This window comes from Chelonia mydas, chromosome 9 (genome assembly GCF_015237465.2).
Source record: "Chelonia mydas isolate rCheMyd1 chromosome 9, rCheMyd1.pri.v2, whole genome shotgun sequence".
Classification (NCBI taxonomy): domain Eukaryota; kingdom Metazoa; phylum Chordata; order Testudines; family Cheloniidae; genus Chelonia; species Chelonia mydas.
The window spans coordinates 6,025,324-6,045,999 of NC_057855.1; the positions used below are offsets into that span (position 1 = coordinate 6,025,324).

The 20,676-nt window shown below is 43.6% G+C and overlaps 1 protein-coding gene across 2 annotated transcripts in view; it reads left to right on the plus strand.

Moving 5' to 3' along the window:
• The window catches only part of PSMD1 (proteasome 26S subunit, non-ATPase 1), a 113,736-nt gene that overhangs the window by 74,178 nt on the left and 18,882 nt on the right, over positions 1-20,676 (plus strand). For both annotated transcript variants that reach the window (XM_037908122.2, XM_043521687.1), the window contains exons 18-19: positions 2,686-2,802; positions 16,583-16,685. In XM_037908122.2, the coding sequence (XP_037764050.1) occupies positions 2,686-2,802; positions 16,583-16,685 (220 nt within the window). The remainder of the gene's footprint in view (positions 1-2,685; positions 2,803-16,582; positions 16,686-20,676) is intronic.

Genomic DNA, 20,676 nt, shown 5'->3' on the forward strand with positions numbered 1-20,676 from the left:
AGAGCAAGTAGATGAGGCAGAACAAAATACATTTGTTCACAGTTTCCACCCTCTTAGAGTTTGTCTATAGCAAAGGGTTTTTTAACTCTAGTCAATTGCCAGTTAACTTGTTGGGTTGCATGTTTGTACATCTCTGGATATGGCACAAACATTTGTGGTTTACCCCAGAGTTTGACCTTTTTTTGTCTTACATTTTTTATTTTTTTAGCCCTGAGAGGAAAAAACGAAATCATGTGTATTATCCTGACACTCTTTTTTCTTTGTTTCATAATCGGCATGATAGCCACATAGCAAAGTCAGAGAGCAAAAATGAAGCTTCATCTAACATTTTGCACTTTAAATGCTTGTACATTGAGGGTTCTTTCTCTTAGGGGAGTGAGCACTATGTGTATAGTGTTTAGCTGTCATGGTAGGTGGGGAATAGTTAGGAAATATAACTTTATTTACTGCTACAAGGAGGACTAAATTTTAACTGATCGGATTAGCAGATTTCAATCTGCTGTGGTACAAGGTTTTTCTAAAGGTCAATAACTTCATCTGTGGTTTCCAGTTTTATCCCTATCTCCCCACCACCACCCCTCCCTCGGCTTCCTAGCCTTTATTAAAAATCCATTTCTAGATTCTTACATGTTCCTGCACACTCATGAATACACCTATTTGAAGTGCACATAGTTATGACATTCTCTGTCTGCACTCATAAACTGACTTGCGTATAGCCTGAAAGCAAATTGGAAGCCATATTTTCTTCTAAGTTACTTCTTTTCAAATGGAATGTGGCATTGAGGAACTAATGTTCATGGACATGCTGCATCTGACAGCGTTAATGAAAATGCTCATAGTTATACAATCCACATCTGTTTTATTTCCAGATAATTTGTATGATCAAGATATTAGAACCTGTCTAGCTGAGGTTCTGTGCTTTATTTTTATTTCTTAAATAAAGATCTGAAGCATCTGTTTATGTTCGAATGTGTCTTCTGGGGCTTATATCAGCCTGTTTAAAGGCTAAGTTAATACATCATAACTTGAGAGACTGGAAATGAAGTTAAGCTTTTTGTTAGGCTGAAGGGCACTTCCATCATGCATATTCTATAAATAGTATTGAACGCATACAATGTTACTGTGAGGCACAAATGAATACATGTAAGAAGACAGAGCACAGAAAGTTCACGTGGAAAAAAGTAGGTCTGATGTTGCAATGTAACACCTGGAAATGGTTCTTGGCATTAGTATTCTGGTTAAAGTCAAGTTGCTTTTGTGAGTTTTTCTAATGTATTCCTAGGAAATTACGACATTGGTGTGGACATTGCCAGTATGGAAGCCCTGCACAAAAGAGAGTTAAAACAGGATGGAATCCAGTTTACAATCAAAAGATTGTAGTGCAATAACTAAGTTGTAAAGTAATTTGATGTCCACTCTAGAGCAGGGTGGAGTCCTAGGAATGTTTATGAACAAAGTAGGTATTACTAACCGCTATTTGCATTCTGTGTTTCTGCATTCACCTGGATGAATTCCTTTCAGAAAGACACCCCCAAAGTATTGCAGAATGCCCCGTAGGTGCCCCTGTGAGGCCGATCCCTGGAGACCTATGGACGTACAAGTAGTTACGACACCTTTTTTCTGTGTAGTTTTACTCTTGCTCTTGAAGAGCCCTATTGAAAATATAATTTTGATTTATAGTAACTGTTTTTCGTAAGCAATTAGAAGAGCATTTTAAAGGATGACTTACAAAGTGGCTGCACTCCTGTGGATAGAGATAAAAGGTGTATATGATGCTCAGTTTGCCAACATACCAAATTGACACCTACTTTACAGAAAGGGACAAGAGCGCCGGGTATCCATGCATACAATAAACTCTCTCTTCTGGACAGTTCCTGATTCTTTACATAATCAATGTGCGATGCTGAAATACTTGTTGATACATGCTTTAGAAATGCTTAGTGACGCATCTGTTGTATGTCATGTTGGCTTCACGCTTGTAACTGTCAACTGACCTCAAGCCATGGAATGTAAAGAAAGCAATCATAAGTTCTGAAGCAACATATCGGTCTTCAAAACATAGATTCGCTGTATGTGTATATCTGTGGAGATAGCACCACTTGTATTAGAAGCGAAATATGTTCTTTCTTAGAATTAAAAGCTTTGACTAGTGGATAAAGCACAGGACTGGGAGTTAGGAGACCTATGTTGTATTACTCTGCTATTGACTCACTGTATAACCTTGGGCACATCATTTGACACCTCTATGCTTGTTACACATTGGGTAAAATGAAGGTAACATTTACTTACCTTTTGTGCTCACTAGAAAGGGAAGCAGTGTATAAGTGAGGCAAGAGCAAGATAGAAGTACAAAGTATGATATTTTTATCATTATTATCAATAATTCTAACTTGCCAAATACTTTTCACATTTCTGCTTGCAATAAATGCGGATTTTAGTCATTCTGGCATTGTTTTGTTCAGCAAATTCTTCTAACTCCTCTAGCTTCGAGCGAAAGTCCACTAGCATAAGTGCACATTTCTGTAAAATTTGCCCAGATATCACAGTGATGGGCAAAATATAAATATGATAAACTATACCTCATTGCCACCTTGCTGATGGGCCTAATTCAATAACCCTTTATTAGACTGTCTGAAACCTGTTGTTTGAAAAGTAATAAGCTTAATTTGTATATTTGTTTTTTAGGAAGCAATTAATTTGCTTGAGCCAATGACAAATGATCCTGTGAACTATGTGCGTCAAGGAGCCCTGATTGCATCTGCCCTTATCATGATTCAGCAGACTGAGATTACCTGTCCAAAGGTGAGCCATAGGTTATGCATCAGCTTGTATGGTGAGAAATGGCCTTGGGTAATGATGATGTTTCAGGGACCAGGTGTGCTAGGTGCTGTATGTACACGTAGTAAGAGAGGGGGTCTGTACCTTGAAGAGCTCATGATTGTAAGAGTGAAATTTAGAATAGTGCAAACTCTTGGCACGGTAGAGCATGCACTTTTGAATGGGAGATGGACACTGACTGGCACAGTCAGGTAAACTGTCACTGTTTTAACTGTTGATGTTATATAAGTACATCTACATTTTCTCCCCCAAAATTGGAAACCCTGGATAAGGGGATGAAAGCGAGATTGGAATTGCTAACAGGCACTTAAACTTATGCATGCGTAGCATGTGTGAACATATTTTCTTCTCTTCTTTACTAAAGAGATTCTTGTTATGTTCGATTTAGTCCTGGGCAACGTTTGATGTACCTGCTATCAGGGGAAGTCCTGTTATATTGCATAGCTGTAACTCCGCTTCTGCTGTGGCTTGTCCTTCAGTTTTGCTTGGGACGATTTTGCTGCCCTAAGAAGTTGCAGCAACTAAAGAGTGAACTCATTTTTTTCAAAAATGAGTTTTGTCACTGTGAAGGCAAATGGGTTAATATGCACTATTAGTTTTTAAAACTAGATTGCCTGTGAATATGATAGGTAGTAATATGCAAACTGTTGCGTAGACTAAAAAGTTCCACATGAGCAGAATCAGATGCTGACAATTCGGAGCTCTCACATTTGATCAGCCCAGAGAGGTACCGATGCAGCAAGCCTTTGCTGGTTATACTGTATACTGCTAAAACAGCACTGCCTTGTGCATGGTAACTTTCCATGGCATTGTTTTGCAGTGTAGTTTAACTTTTGAAAAAAATCATCCTTCTATTGCCCCCCAACCTCACCCTCCCACCTTTTTTTTTTTTTTTTTTTTTAGTTGCACTTAGTTGCTGAGACAGCAGAAAGCTTTTTCCTGTAGAAACGCACATTTAATGGTGGGGTCCGGGAGAATAACTAGTTCCAAGGGAAATTCCACAGACAAGGGTTTTTTTTAAATATTTTCAAGCACTTCTATGTGAGTCTGCTGGGGATTGTGTAGATTTTGCTGTTAGATATCACTAGTGTCCTAACTCTATTACAAAAAACACTGGGATTTCATTTGGAAGAGACTGAATGTGCCTTATGTCACTATTATAATTCTGCTAGATTATGCAGTGAAAAATAAAGGTCTAGCAAATGCCCGTATCCTCGGAGACCAAATTATATGAAGTAAATGTATGTCTACTATGGAAATAAACTCAGGAAAGGAAAAGTTTAGATATGATAAAGCAATCTCTAACTTTTGTGGAAGAATGGTCCAGAGGTCAGGATTCTAGCTTGGGACTTAAGAGACCTGGGTTCAATTCTGTGCTCTGCCATAGACTTCTTGTGTGATCTTGGGCAAATCGCGTAGCCTCAGTTCCCCATCTGAGGATAATAAAGCTTTCCTACCTCACAGAATATTGTGAGGCTAAATACATTAAAGATTGTGCAGCACTCAGATACTGTGATTATAGGGGCCAGATAATTGCCTCAGAGTGATTCTGCATATGAACTACCTACTGAGTCCATTTGTAATGCTAGCAGGTTTTGAGCGGTGTTATGCAAAAGACTTTGGTGATTATCCAAAGAAAAGTGCAGCCAGGGAAATAACTTGCAAAATTATATGTTTTTTAGGGTTGATGAAAATTGTGAGACTTCTTTACCAAAATGGGACTGAAAACTCAGACTGTAGAGGTGTATACCTGGATGCTCTTCCTAAGGTTAACAAAACACAGTTGACCAGGCAGCTGTAGGATGAGAGGCATAAAATTGGGGTTGAGTGGTTTATAAAACAAGCCGGGGTACCATGTGACCATTATAGTTTTAAAAAGTGAAGTACTATTTACAAGCTGCCACTTATGAATTTTTGGTTACTTACTTTCGATGTAGATGGTAATTTAATTGACCATGCATAGAGGGGTAGGGGATACAAGCAGGACCAAGACACTTGAAAATAGCAAGTGCTCCCTGAAATCATCAGCTAATTTATAAACAAAACGCAAAGTGGATCAGCTTCACCCTCCTTCAAGGAAGAAGTTCAGCCAAAGGTTGCTTGTTCAGCCCTTGCTGCTGATCAGACAACTATTCTAGGAGAACAACCAAAGTTGGCCTTCATGAAAGGTTAAGGTGGTTTCTCCTTGTGAAAGCACTGAATGACATTTAAAGGAACATTTCCTCATAGATGTAATAAATTGTGGAATGGCCTCCTAAAGGAAATGAGTGGAAGTCTTATGTATTACAGGAAACTATCCTGCATTGCCAGGGAGGTGGACTAGATGTCCTAGTTTTTCATATCTCTAATTTTTATGGTTCTAGGGTAATGGGAATAAGAATTCTCTGTACTTTATCTGGATGCACTGGGGTTACATTGTCAATTAAGAATTATTATCCTTGGAAAACTTCTTCAGTGCGGTTTACTAGTCTGAAGAGAGATTCTTTTAATTAGGAGTAATGAAAGTGAATGTTGGCTTTAGCTTTGCTAGACTCTAGAGCCAGGGTAACTTGCAGCATGGAAAAACTACTCTCATAGTAGCTTTCTGAAAATAAGGTGTTGGTTGCTCCTAAAGGCAATGAAATTCAAGGATGGGAAGGAGCTGAGAGACACAGGTCTGGGCTTGAAATTTTTTTAATTTGTGTAGTTAATTCCAGAGCTTCTGAAGTCCTGGGAGGAGAAAGACACTGCTATATTGTTGGGCTATCAGGGTGCTCCCATAGGGCCTAACGGCAGGGCAGCTGTGATCCGCCCTCAGTTCACTCTTACCGCTTATAGCAACAAGACGGAACAGGGCAAGCATCCGACCCACTAGTTCTTACCTCATTCTAAACTTTTTCAAAACCTTCCACAGTCTTCCAAACCACTTCTGGTCTATGAACTGTTCCAACCTGTCTGGACCAAACTCTATTGGTCAGACCCTGCCCCTGCCCCCGTTTCTCTATACAGGGCTCCTTGTGTCAGACTGAAAATCTGTGGGCTTCAAGCTTAGTCCGCTGCAGAATGGACAGATCCCCCTGAAGAGACACCAGTATGTGTGTGTCTTGCCAGGGGAAATTGCATATTCCAAGCAGATGCTTGGTATGCTTGTCCTCTGCTGGAATGCATGAGATGCAAGGGTGACGCTCCATCTTCTGGGTCAGTCCTTGAAGGTTTTGTCAGACCCAAGGAAATGGACTCCAGAATCCTACTAGTGGACAAACGAGGGTTGTTCGGTGTCTTGTCAAGCAGATAGGCAATGCCTAAAATTAGCATGGAGAAAAGATCTGGCACAGACATTGGCTCCAGCATTGAAACCAGCACCGACACCTCTGATATGGAAATCACGCCCCAAGAGGGGCTGCTCTGACCACCAGTGCAGAAGCTCGAGAAGGAGATCCGTGTCTTTCCTAAGGGCAAACACTGCAGAGCCTTCAGAAAGGAGTACACCAAGCCCTGCACAGTGTTGAGAATTGGTGAGAGGGGGGCCAGTGTGGACCAACCATTATCAGTACAGAGTTCTACACTTTGGACCCTCCACGGCACAAAGCATGTTCACAAAATGCCTGGCAGCAGTGGCACCAGATTTAAGAAGACAAGGAATTCACATCTACCTATACCTGGCTGAACAGGGGCAGTCCCAGCAGGAGACTGTGACAGTCTTTCAATACATCCTTTTCCTATTCTCTCAACTGGTCTTCTGGTGAACTATGAAAAACCATTTCCTCACATTATCACAGCTGATAAAGTTCACAAGAGCTTTAATCAACTAAAGATTGGCAAGAATCTACCTGCCAGATGACAATCCCTCCAGTCAGTGGTAAAAGACCTGTGGGCTAGTCCAACAACAGTAAGTACGTGTCTGTGACTTTTAGGCCACATGTTGGTATGCACATACATGATGCTGCTTGCCAGACTTCACCTACAACCCTTACAACTGAGGCTCCCCTTGCAGATGTCTCATGAACAGGAGGATCAGTCTTGCTTCAAGTCCCATGAGAGCTCGCTTGGTTGCTAGACTCGGTAATTGTGAGAAAGGGGTACCATTCTCTGTTCTCTTCACAACAATGACTCTTATCACAAATGCATCAAGAAGAGGCTGGGGCACCCACCTGACCCATCTTCAAATACAAGGCACATGGTCTTGCGACAACCTGGAACTTCACAAGTACATCCTGGAGCCAAGGACTATCAGACTAGCCTGTGTAACATTCCTACTGTTCCACACTAAGGTGGTCTCAGGATTTCACCTAAGCCAAATGATTATTTTAAGTCTTCTTTCTGAAGCTGCGCTCACTGGGAGGAAAGCAGGTTTTGACATCTCCAAAGCTTTGTTCTATTGTTTCAACAGAAACAAGCTTTCAGGCTGTCTCCCTGCCTCTCTGTGGCCACATCATGGACCTCAAGAGGTCAGGCTATCTTGTTACAGACTCTCACTGCGTGATCCACTTACCATTTCCACCTACTATTTTTTGGCTGGGGAGTCTCTCCCTGTGAAATCAAGGTGCACTGGCAGCATCTTCCGCCTGTTTCAGAAATGTGCCAGTCTCAGAGAGCCTCAAGGCAGCCATGTGGAGCAGCCCACTTCTTTTGTTAAACATTATGCACTTGACCTGGCAGTCTGGTTAGATGTCCAATTTGTGAGATCAGTACTTCAGTCACTGTTTAACACAGCTGAAACTCCTCACTCTGGCTGTCCAGGGAGGACACCTACAGTCAGATCCACCATGACACATACTTGAAGAAGAAAGAATGGTTACTTAACTTGCAGTAGGTTCCACGCGGATTACAGCCTCTCAAACAACCCCATTTACTGTAGGGTAACCATTCTCGATTAAAAAATACATTTCCAGCATCAGCCCTGGGTAAAATGGACTTAGAGAATTAATGGTTGTGGAGGTGGTTGCTGTAAACTACTAAGCAGAGTCTTGCTTGAATGGCATCATGGTTATTTCACAAGCCTTGTTTGTTAAATGAGTTCATCTGACTGGTTAATTATCCCTTGTTGTTTGGAACTTGGTGATTGTTATAAATTCTATTTTCCCTCATCTCCCTCCGAGCGCCGCTTACAAACAATATTTTGTTATGTTGATGGCTTAACGCTTCAAGACTATCTCAAAAGCAATCATCTTTTTGCACTCGTAGTAGAATGGGGCAAATCTGATTTTTTTTTTTTTTTTTTTAACCAAAAATTCTAGGGTGTGTATCAAAACAGTACAGAGCTCCACTTCTGTTTGTTGTATCATTGCATGAAACCCACCTTTTCAGTTACCCATGAGATTGGATTAAATTCTGTTTTGGAGGTTGAGAGTGCTATAGTTTATAGCCATATCTGCACAATTTGTAGTTTGTCTCCTTTAATGTATGATGTGCTGTTAGTTTTATGACCCATTCCATCTCTTGGGGAGGAAGCAAATCTATCACCTAAACACATGCATAAAGCTGTCTCTAACAACCCCAACAACAAACTCTTAGATGATCACTGTTTCTGTCTCTACATGGGACAGAGTCCTCTTTGAGTGGGAGGGGAGGCCGCCTAATGAAATTATAAATTATGAAAGCATCATGTGCAATCTTCTGGCAAGTGGACTTCAGTAGTTCAGACAAAGCCAAGATTTTATTTATACTTCTCTGGAAGTTACAAACTGTGTAGCAAAGATTGTGCAAAACTGAGAAGGTTTCTTTGGAGTCGAAACTTTAATTTTTCCTCCCCCTCACTGGGTGCAGCGCTGGGAGAATATCCAACATGCCTTTTTAAATGTCTGCTGTTAGGTGTAAGTGTAAAGAACCAAACTAGCTATGTACCAGCACAGCACAGAACTCCACTTCTCTGTTTGTCTTGCATGAAATCCATCTTCTTTCTTAATCAGGAAGGCAGCAGGAATGCACTATAGATACAATGAGAACATTGCAATACAAATATGTGACAACTTCATTATATGTGTTAGTAACCTGCAAATCTGGTTAAGAAAGCAAAGGGGGAGAAACACTACCTGTCTGACATGTTAAATCTGATTTACTTTGGGTTAGCTTCGATATCTTCACAGAATCAGACAGGACAGAGTTCAGGAGAAATCGAGAGCTCCATCTTTGGCTTGTTGCATCTTATTCTGACCACTCCTAGCCCTGCTACCAGAACTTCCAGTCCTAGTGCTGGCGTTTCCGGATCTGTCTGAGGACCAGTGCTGGGCTCTTCCTCTAGATCCAAAATCTCTGAGCCTTGAAGTGTCATGTTGGCATTTTGTTGAATTCTGACTTGAACATATATATATGATGCAGAAAATCTTTCTGGGGAGGCATAATTAATAATAATAAACCCCCCAGCGTGGAAAACCTGTGCTCAAAGTAAAAACTTTCCATTGTAGGTCTCTCGCAAGAGCATTATTCAGGAACCCAAGTCCTCCAATCCTGGACTGTTACCCTGGCCCCTGTTATGGACCATTTGGCAATTAGATCTGCTTACCAGCCTCTAATAGAAGGATCTTTAGTGTTTGCACATTCTATTGTGAAGACATTTTTGAAAGCACTAAATAGGTATTTTCACCTATTTGTGAATTGCTGCCTTGCTGTGACTTAAATCCTAATACTCATGACATTAATAAAATCGCCATTTGAACCTTTGAGAGGATGCTCTCTGTATCCTCTATCCCTCAGATCCATGTTCTGTGCAATGATGACCTCAGCCAGAAGAGTCTGTGAGATCCAAGTCTTGAGGGCCAGCCCTCATTTATACAGAGAGTCATAAGGGGAAGGTGGCTTTATGCAGCATCCTAAATAGCTGACTAAAGTGATTTCTAATTTCCATTTTAACCAATCCGTTAATCTCCAAATAGTCTTGCCTAAACTTCACTTAGCACCAGAAGAGGCTAGGTTGAACAGCTTAGATGTTATGCTCTTAGCTTTTATTTAGATAGGGCAAAGTCCATGTGAAAATTGCCTAGATTAGATTTAGCTTGTGTGGATAAAGCTGAGGGGGATGGAAAGCAGTGGCATAACGTCTCTGATCAGGGATTTTCTGATGAATAAAACTTAGTGTGCACTCTTATCTATTAGGCATTTGCCAAGCACCAATTACCGTTGTACTGTATCTAGGTTCTTCATCATACACAAGGATTACGATCACCTACTTTGCAGGTGTCCCTGTGTCTGAAAGTCTTAAAACACATACTTCACCTTGTCTAAAGCAACTTCCCTAGAAAGTCTCTGATGAATAGTTACAGAGAGATGCATTTCCGCTACCCGGTATTCTATTTGTATTCTACTTTATGAAGTGTTCCTCTAGATTTGACAGCTAGGTCTGATTCCCAATGCTGGAGAACAATTAACTAGCCTTAACAAATCTGTAAAGGAGGGAAGTACAAGAATAACGAATGAATCTCCCCAGCTGTGGGCTCTGTAGTGACACTACGCAAAGGAGAAGGGTGTGCATACACAGTAACTTCAGCTCTTCTAACAATAAACTTGTATTGATCCACCCATTCCCCATTTTCAAAACCTTACTCTTTTCTAAATCTGATACGCATTATGACTACCTGGAAAGGAGCTGAGGTGGGTTGGAGCCACAGCTCCCTAAATAATCTTGACCTTGAATGATTGGTTGGTTCTGTGAGGGGGATTGTGTACATTGCACCAATTGGCTACAGCTGTCTTCAGTGTGCTGCTCAATGACTAAGCACTCCCTCCTTCATTGTAAACAGTCTTTCAAAGTCTGCATATTATCTATGATGATCATTAACCATGGGGGTGGAGAAGCTGATTTTCATTCATTTAAAAAAAAATTATTTGCCAGAAAGTTAGTTGCAAATGAACCATTTCGTCTAGTTTTGCATCAAACAAAATATCAGAGTTCTGTGTTTGTTCTTGTGTTCGAAGCATTTGTCCTCAGCTATGTGAGACTGGGTTATTTCCTCAGCATTTCAGATATTGCTTGTTGATAGTTTAGCTTTTAATGAAATGATGGCCTATAGTTTAGGCCTTTTTTAATTATCAAGATGGTAAATCTTTGTATATTATTACCAGAGATCAAATGAGTCACTGCTCAAATGTTTTGGGTTACTGCCAGGAGAACACACAATAAATTTTGAGCTGACCTTTCTAAATGCTGTAAAACTTGAAAGTGCTGAGAAATACTACGGGGGTGGGAAACAAAGCACCTTGGGCTTCATACCACAGTTTAAAAAAACTATTTAAGAACTGTCATGTGCTGCTCATTGTGACATCTGACAGCATGATTTGAATTGAAAACAAGGAACAGATTAAAGTAAATTGCCCTCAATAGCCAGCACCTACCTACCTCACTGTACTGCTCCAGTCCATCATGAGAGAAACCTCACCAGCAGTAGTCGGTCAGTCCTTGACCAAACAGATGTATCTTGCGCTGCACTGTGAAGGTCAGCCAATACTTGCCCTTGTAGGTCTACAGCTGGGAACCTCTGACTGAAAACACCCTGATGGAGTCCTGCTGTCATGTGTTCGTATCTAGGAACTGCCAGCAAAATCACCTCAACCCAAATACTACTGAGGATGACCCTGCACATAAACTGTCGGATCAGCTCTTGGATAAATAATTTGGGTAAATATCACCCATAGTATTTATCCAAGACCAGAATGGCTCCTGCAGTGGTAGTCAGTGTCTTTCATTTCAGATAGTAAACAGCATAACAACTTGATCTGAAATAGTTTCATTCTAGCTATTAGACATTAATTCATTAACAGCTGCTCTGTGCCCATTCCACACAGGCCGTATTGTTTCATATGGAGCTCTGGTATGAGTGGCCTGATAAAGTTAGTGACAGCAAGATGACTTTTATTCTAGTTTGGTTCCTTACACTCCTCATGCCATGGCTAACCCTGCTGGACCTGCACTGCTCCTGTGATGACACTGCTCACAGGTTCTTGGTTCAGGCTTGGTGCTAATACATTTGATTCGTATGTTCTAGTTCATTAAAAGAAATGTATTTAACGTGCGTGAGTGTCAGCAGCATAAACCATCTACAGATAGTTTGTGACTAAGGTTTGCTGGGCTTTGATGCACAGACGGAAGTGAATAACTTCCTGCCCCTGCCCCTGCCCCAAGATCTGCCTCTCATTTCCCAAACCAGGCCTTTCTGGCCTGTGCACAGAGGCACTTCACTGTCAGACTTCAGACGCCAGTGTGAACGTTAGCAGTTCTGCTGAATGTCTCTTTGCTTCATACAGGATCTGTTTCTCTAAAGATTTGATTACTGTGTAAATTCCAGATTATGGCCACGTGGCTAGCAATTTTGCCGAGCATTGTAGCAGCTGTCAGTTTTTATAAATAATCTGAACCCAAAAAACAGGGCCCACACCCACAGGAACGAGGTGACAATACTTCATACGAAAGGCAATCTAATACTCAAACTAGTCTCTTCAACATACTGTTCTGCTCCATCTTCTATAGTTTAGTATATGTCCCTGTTTGTTTGAGATAGCACTGACAGAGGCCACAACCAGTGCTTGCAGCTTCCTTTTCAAAACGTTCGTTCACTTTGTCCCATTGAACGCCACTGAAGCCATAGTTCTTATAATTGAAAACCCAGGGTAGATTCCAAAGGAGACAGCTGTTAAGACACACACTATCTCAGATCCTGTGACTAGGAAGAGCAATTAGAAATATTACACTAAATGCAAACGGATGTCTCTTTGCAGGGCACAAGAGATCTGGCATGATAAACATGAGTAAAAACATGTATATTAAATAAATAAATGATTTCTAAGCCCTGGTACAAGATTTTACATTTATAAAACTCATGATAGCATAACAAAAATAAATAAAACATAAAATAGAGGGGATTTTTTTGGTACAAGATATCTTAAATACTGAGAGTACATTGTGTGTATGTTTAATGTATATATAAAATTTTAAATTGCTTCCTTGTTTTAGCATTCACAGCCTTAAGGAAACTTAGGTCCTTTAATTTAAAAAAAACAAAACAAAAACAATTCTCAGTATGAGGGGGAATTGGCCGAGGAAGAATCTTATTAACAAGAACTTGGCTTGATTCACTGTTCTCTTGGAAAGAGTGAATAACAAGAGTAATTGCATCCTCCTAAAGTCTCTGTCTTCTATCCTTGTTGAGAAATGTTTTGTTGTTCAGCTGCATTGTCCTTTGTTTAAAGGTGGCTGATCTGTCACTCCTCGGTTACAAGTGTAATGTGCTTGGAGAACAAAAGAAAAGTAGCGATCGGTGTTTAACAAATGGTGGTTACTGATCTGAGTGGGTGTGTCCTTCACCATGATGATGGTCTAGAGCAGGGGTTCTCAACTTTTTTCTTTCTGAGGCCCCCCCAAACATGCTATAAAATCTCCACGGCCCACCTTGTGCCACAATAACTGGTTTTCTGCATATAAAAGCCAGGGCTGGCGTTAGGGGGTAGCAAGCTGGGCAACTGCCTGGGGCCCCCATGCCACAGAGGGCCCTGCAAATCTACGTTGCTCAGGCTTTGGCTTCCGCCCCAGGCTGCAACCCCATGTGGTGGGGCTTCAGCTTTCTGCCTTGGGCCCAAGTGAGTCTAATGCTGGCCCTCCTTGGCAGACCCCCTGAAACCTTCTTAAAGAAAAGGAGCACTTGTGGCACCTTAGAGACTAACAAATTTATTTGTCTCTAAGGTGCCACAAGTCCTCCTTTTCTTTTTGCGGATACAGACTAACACAACTGCTACTCTAAAACCTTCTTGTAGCCCCCTAGGGGGCCCCAGACCCTTGGTTGAGAACCACTGGTCTAGAGTAGTGGTTCTCACCTTGGGGGTACCCAGAGATCTTCCAGGGGGTATATCAGCTGATCCAGATATTTGCCAGGTTGTACAATAAGCTACATAAAAAGCTCTACTGAAGTCAGTACAAACGAAAATTTAATACAAAGACTTGTTTATACTGCTGTACATACTACACACTGAAATGTAAGTACAATATTTACATTCCAGTTGATTTATTTTATAATTAGATGGTAAAAATGAGCAAGTAAGCAAATTTTTTCAAGAATAGTGTGCTGTGACACTTGTATTTTCGTGTCTGATTTTGTAAGCAAGCAGTTTTTAAGTGAGGTGAAACTTGCTGGGGGTGGGAGTACGCAAGACAAATCAGACTCCTGAAAGGGGTACTGTAGTCTGGGAAGGTTGAGAGCCACTGGTCTAGAGCGCCTGCAGATTAAATGTGGTGACTTCTAAAGGAACGGATTGCTATTATAACCAGAATTAATTGTCAGAAGGGCAAGGAAAGAGGATGGGGTACAGTGCACTTTCCCTTTAAGGCAGCTGTGATTCAGCCAGCATAGTGCATTTTTTCTGTCTGAAGAAAAACCTTTTTGTATGGAACACTACATTGGCTAAAGGACAGTTTCTAAACCAAAGCTTGACCCATCCACAGTCACTGACTAAACTGTCTTTTTGTAAAATGAGCTGGCCTGAACCAATTTTAAAACTAGCTCAGGTAACACGGATTTAGTTCCAAAACAGTAACTGAAAGAAAACAAATATTTGTTTGGATAGGATCCCATTTCCTTTGTAAGTATCAATAAATCAGCAGTGTTGAGAGACAGCATGTCATGTTTGGAAAGAAACCATTGTTCTCTAACTATAGATTTTCCAGCAGCTTCTTAATACCACTAGTCCAGAATTTGCGTCATGAAGTATAGTGGAGAAATCATTTGCTATCACTTTGGAACAAGAAATTGATTCCTTTTAGCTCTGAAGTGTGTTGTTTCCAGTTTCACATAGTGTTTTGAGCCTCCCGTAAACATTTTTACTATAAAGTCTAGCAATATTTTATGGTAAAATATCTCTTGGATTCCAGTCCTCTCCTGATCCTCCCTGACTATGATTGTTTTCTTCCAACCTTGTTGAATCTTGGTCTCATAAAATGTAATTCCTAGCACGGTTTTCTGGTTTGTTGACTTCAAGACTTGGCAGACTAGATGATCATGATGATCCCTTCTGACCTTAAAGTCCTATGAGTCATGTTAATGGTCTTTCTATTGACGGAACAATCTTTCTTTGGATATTTTTTCTTATGGGGTGCAGGTGGGGAATCTAATAGTCTGAACTCAGTAGTAGGAGCCAGGACCTCTTGAATTCTAATCCTACTTCTGGCACTTCATATTTTGGTCTTCACTAGACAAGGAAATAGAGATATTGATTGCAACAATTACTCTTGTCCTTGCACCATTCCGTATATCCATTCTTTTGATGCATTCCTGCCCTGTACACCTTCTGCCCATGGTTGCAGTAGCATATAATGGGTCTCCTGAAGAACTGTTGCTGGGAGCAAGGACATTTGTTAATTTCAAAACAAGAAGCAGTGCATTGTGGGATGGAGCGAGGCGGGACTGGCTGAACTAGTGCAGTTCCAGTGCTTGAGGTCTCCTGTACACAGTGGGTAGAAACTATGATTGTACACTGTTCCCCAATCAGGCACACCTGAGCTGAAATCCTTGTTCCAAGTCTTACCAACAATTTGTTATGGTAATTGTCAGTTATAAAATACCTAAGAAGGCAGCTGTGGGTGGAAGATGAGCTGTTGAATGTCGTAATTTCCATGACATGGGACATTGTGAAAAACGCATTCCATTTCAAAAGGAAGAAAAATAGAAATTTCAAAAATCTCTACAGAATGGAAATCTGAAAAAAGTAATTTTAAATGCTCATTGTTTTGTTTCCAAAATTCCACGCTCTCAGGGTCCCAGTTCCCCATCAGCCCTGTCCCAGGCAGGGAACCTGAAACCTCTGAGAGCCCCCAGGCTTTCCAGGCTTGTGGTTCCGAGCAAGGAGTCTGGAAGACCTGGGATCTCCAGACCTGGAGCAGTCTTCATGGCAGGGTTGCCACAGAGCCAGGGGTCCTGGAAGCCTGGGCTCCCCAGCAGCCTGCCAGGTGTGCTGGCAGAAAGCCAGGCCAGGTTTTGTCAGAACACTGTCTGTGTTTATAGGAAGTTCATTGAAACAAATTTTTGTGGAACATTTTGGTTTCAACAAACCAGCATTTTCCATCAAATACTGGTTTTGCTGGAGAACTCCTGACCTACTCCAACCACAGTGTGTCTTACAAGCAGAAATACAAGGGTCTCTTTCAAACGCTCATCAGTGGGGGCAAAGTCACTGATTGGTCTGGACTGTTCTTTGGAGAAGAAGGTCCTCTGGGAAAATGTTTATAGGTATTGGGAAATGTGTTATGGCAGGAAGTGAGCATCAGCTCTTGATAGAGTTTTAAAACTGCGTTTAGAACGTTGGAAATCTCAAGGTGGATCAGCTGTTGTTTCCGAGTGCCTCCATGGTAGCTTTGCTGCCTTAGCAGATATATCTGCCCACTTACTTGCAGCTGAAGTGAGTACCTGGTAAGAGGACTTGGGGATTACCAACTGCAAAATGGACCATAGGGGAAGAAGCCTGCTCAAACCACCTTCTAGCCATGCCTGGGAATGGCGGGAGTCTTTTTGATGGGCCCTTTTCAGTTCCTCGGGGTGGGGGGCATAGATATAGTTTGGGAGGGCTTATTGCAGAAACAGGAAATGAAGGGAAACTGGTACTACCATCAGATGTCATGTCTACTCTGGAGATACATAAAAGAATCCTAGTTGTTTGACTTGCCTCTTTCTACTGTGATTGAATGTGATTGAACCCTTACAGAGGAAGAACTCCCTGTTTTCTGTGGCTAGCTTTTCTGTTACTGGTGTGAATCAATATTATACCTCCGGTTTTCTTTCTCCTCTTACAGGTCAGCCAGTTCAGACAGCTCTATTCCAAAGTCATTAATGACAAGCATGACGATGTTATGGCCAAGTTTGGAGCAATCCTGGCCCAGGGCATCTTGGATGCAGGTAACTTCCTTAGTATTAAAGCAGTAAAAAGTTCTAAGACTTTGATCAGGGCCTCCGGAAGTGTTCTCGGTCTCTTGAAGCCAATGGTGAAAAGGATTTGGAAGCCTGGAGCTCTGGCTAATCTAGAGTTATTCATCATTACATGGGAGTTTCACAGGCGGAGGCTTATCACAAAGGGTGTGATAGTTACAGGGGTATCAGAGCTTCCATAAACCCCTCGTTTTCAGGGGGTTTCACCTGACTGCAAAAATAAAACCTCTTCAACACAGTTTCAGTGTAAAACTGTTCCAAACTTTAAAGGTAATCCTTTTCCAGATTTCTGCTCAAAGTGTCATTTTCCTTTGAATCCGTTTGTCATCCAGAGCCTTGATTTACAGTACGTAAGTGGTGTTCATATGTTGCTTCCCTTCTATTGAAAGTAGTTTCTCCACAAGTCAGTTTGGAAACCTTGCGGTATTTGTCTCTCAGCTTTCTTTGGGTTCTGTGTTAAATTATTTTTTTAACTCCATTAGTGAGCATCTTTCCTCATTGTTGGGGAAAAGGTTCAGAGAAGGAAGCACAATTAATTGTATCAGTATTATTGCAGAAAAGCCAAAGCTATTGTCATCAGAGGGCATCTGCTTATGTCTGTAGCTTGCCAGTTTGGAGAATTTCATTACACGACTTCTAGTGACTAAGCGTTACACTGTGGATTTAAACTGCTAAAGCCTTTATAACCCCTGGTGCTGAACAACAAGACCTATTAAGGAAAGATTCCATGGAGAAAAGGAAAACAAATTAAAAGATGTGCCCTTTCCTTTCTCAAGAGCTCACTCTTGCAGGGCTCTTAATTTAGTGATATCAGATGTTCCTATTCTTCTTCCAGTGCTTGCTCATGTCAATTCCATTCTAGGTGTGCATGCCCCCACGTGCACAGTCGTCGGACACTTTTGCCTTTTGCCTTAGTGGTATCCGTAGGGTTGGCTGTGGCACCCTCTGGAGTGCTGCACTCATGCCTCGGTATATCAGGCACCACGGGCCCTATGCGCTCTCCGTTCCTTGTTACCGCCCGGGGGGGGTCAGGGGGAGGGATAGCTCAGTGGTTTGAGCATTGGCCTGCTAAACCCAGGGTTGTGAGTTCAATCCTTAAGGGGGCCATTTAGGGATTTGGGGCAGAAATTGGGGATTGGTCCTGCTTTGAGCAGGGGGTTGGACTAGATGACCTCCTGAGCTCCCTTCCAACCCTGAGATTCTATGAACGCCTCTTTCCCTTGCTTCACAAGTGGTCAGCGGTTTTTTTTCCTCCTGCTTGAGCTCTGTGCTTGAGCTGTAAATAGTTTGTTTATAGTAGTTTAGTTAGTAAGTAAGCAGTCAGTCAGTTAGGGACCCGGAGGGGACTTTGCCCGAGGCAGGGCATGCCCCGGTCTCAGGGGTTTAAACCCGGCTCTGACTGCAACAGGCCTATGCCTGTTAGTGACCCGCACAGCAGCTGTTTGAAGTGCCTGGGGAAATCCCATAAAAAGAGAAGTGTCACATCTGTAAAACCTTGCGTCCCAGGACACAGAACGTGACATTTACTTGAAGGCCCTCCTCCCAGACTTGGAGCTGGCATGGCTGGGCACAGCACACAGCGCTTCGACGCTGGTGCCCAAGAAGAGGGACCAGGCACCAAGCAAGCCAGATTAAGGGGCATTGGGTATAGGACCCTGCTCGGGCAACCCACCCACACCGGACCTGCAAGGGGGCTCTGCCACAGGGAATAGCACCCCCCTAAGGACCCACCACCAACTCCAGGGAGCAGTAGGGGAACCAGGCTGATGGCACAGTCAGCGCCCTTTTGGCACCTGGAGAGCAACAAGGATGGACCCAGCTAAGGCTCCCCATGAGGGCAAGCTGGCCATGAAGGCGTCCCAGAAGGCAAGCAAGCGCTACCGGTCTCCAGAGCCAAGGCAGAGCCTTATGTCGTCATGCCATTGGTCTTCTCTTCAGCCTAGGTCGCTGGTTCGCCACAACAGGTCACTGGCACTGCATTCCTGGTCTCTGCCTTTGCGCCAGGGCTCGCCTAGAGAGATGCCAATCATCTTACAGTCGATACCGGCCGTCTTCATGGCGACAGTCACCATCACCGAGGCCTTGGGGACACTCCCAGCTGAGCGCCGCTCTCCCTACTCCTGGCACCAGTCTGACTATTCCAGGCACCGGTTACCTGTGGCAACGGTTAGCCGCCAGACCCAGGCCTCGACGACCCCGCCTTGGTCTCCGGAGGAAGAGGACTTCTCCAGCATGGAGATGGGGCTCAGTCCCTCATCTACACAGCAACGCAACTGGGTTCTGGAAGGTGCATCCACAGTGGCGATGCCGACCTGGCAACAGGGCCAGTGACTGACCCAGTGGCCCTATTGAAACACCTGGGGCATGCCCGTTATGCCGATGTCCCTGTCCCACCAGTCCTCGGTCGCCACATTGGACAAACCTCACTCGGCATTAGCAGTACCAGGCTTGGTGCAGGACACGCCGGTGGGCGCTGCGGTGGAGGAGCAGGTGCCCACCCCGAGACCTCCTTCCCCTGCAGGGAAAGATGCCCCGGGGCCTCCCCCAGTAGTCTAGTCATCCTCTTCCTCTCCAGACGAGGCGGTGGCAAGGCCCTCCCAGGCTAGTCCACTGGGACCCTTCACGGACCCCTCTCACGAGCAACTCCTCGTTCAGGAGGTAAACCGCCTGCTGCAAGTGTGGGCAGTGGAGGAGGTCCCTCAGGAAATGAGGGGGAAAGGGTTCTATTCCTGCTATTTCCTGATCCCGAAGGAAAAGGTCGCCTACATCTCATTCTCGACCTGCGACGGCTCAAAAAATACCTCAAGAAGTTGAAGTTTTGCATGGTATCCCTGGCCTCCATGATTCCCTCCCTAGATCCGGGAGACTGGTACGCCGCTCTTGACTTGAGAGATGCTTATTTCATATCTGTCTTGCCAGGACACAGACGGTTCCTTCGTTTTGTCGTGGGCCAGCACCATTTCCAATTTATGGCGCTCCTCTTTGGCCTATCCTCGGCCCTGTGGGTCTTTACAAAACGCATGCCCCCCCAGAGCTGCTTACCTAAGACCCCAGGGGGTCCAGATCTGTCCTTATCCTGACGATTGGCTCATCAGGACAGATCACGGGATCACATGCAGAGCAGCCTCAATCTGGTGCGAGCCACATGCCATGACTTGGGCCTGTTAGTGAACGAAAAGAAGCCAACCCTAGTGCAATGGACAGAGTTCATCGGGGCAGTTCTCGACTCCATGCGGGCAAGTACATTCCTTCTGGAGTCCCACTTCATGTCAAACATAATCTCCTGGGTGAGGGATAATCCACTCACCACCACCCACGCCTGCTGACGGTTGTTAGGCCATATGGCGTCCTGCATCTACCTGGTCTGCCAGGCCCGGCTCCATCTCTGCCTGCTGCAGGCATGGTTAATGTCAGTCTACATGCCCAACAGGCATGACCTGGACCTGGTAGTCAAGGTGCTGGACCACTCAGTGTGCCTCCCTGGAACCAGGAATGTTTTGGTGGATCGCCTCAGCAGAACCTTCTCGTCTCGCCTCGAGTGGTCTCTCCACTCTGATGTGGTTGACCAGATCTTCCGAAGGCGGGGGTTCCCCCAGAGAGACTTGTCTGCGACTCGCCACAACAGGAAGTGCCACCTGTTCTGCTTGTTCCGGAGGATCGACAGGGACTTCCTGTTGGATGCCTTTCTGTTCCCGTGGTCTGGGTATCTGATGTATGGTTTCCCGACAGTGCTGTTGCTCCACAAGGTCCTCATGAAGGTCAAGCAGGACAAGGCCAAAGTCATCCTGATTGCCCCGGCTTGGCCTCCCCAGCACTGGTTCAGCATGCTTATGGACTTGTCGGTGTTGGCCCCGATGCTGCTGCCCTGCTGGCTGGATCTTCTGTCACAGAATCATCGCCGGCTCCTGCACCCAAACCAGGCGGCTCTGCACCTCACAGCTTGGTTGCTCCATGGTTGACT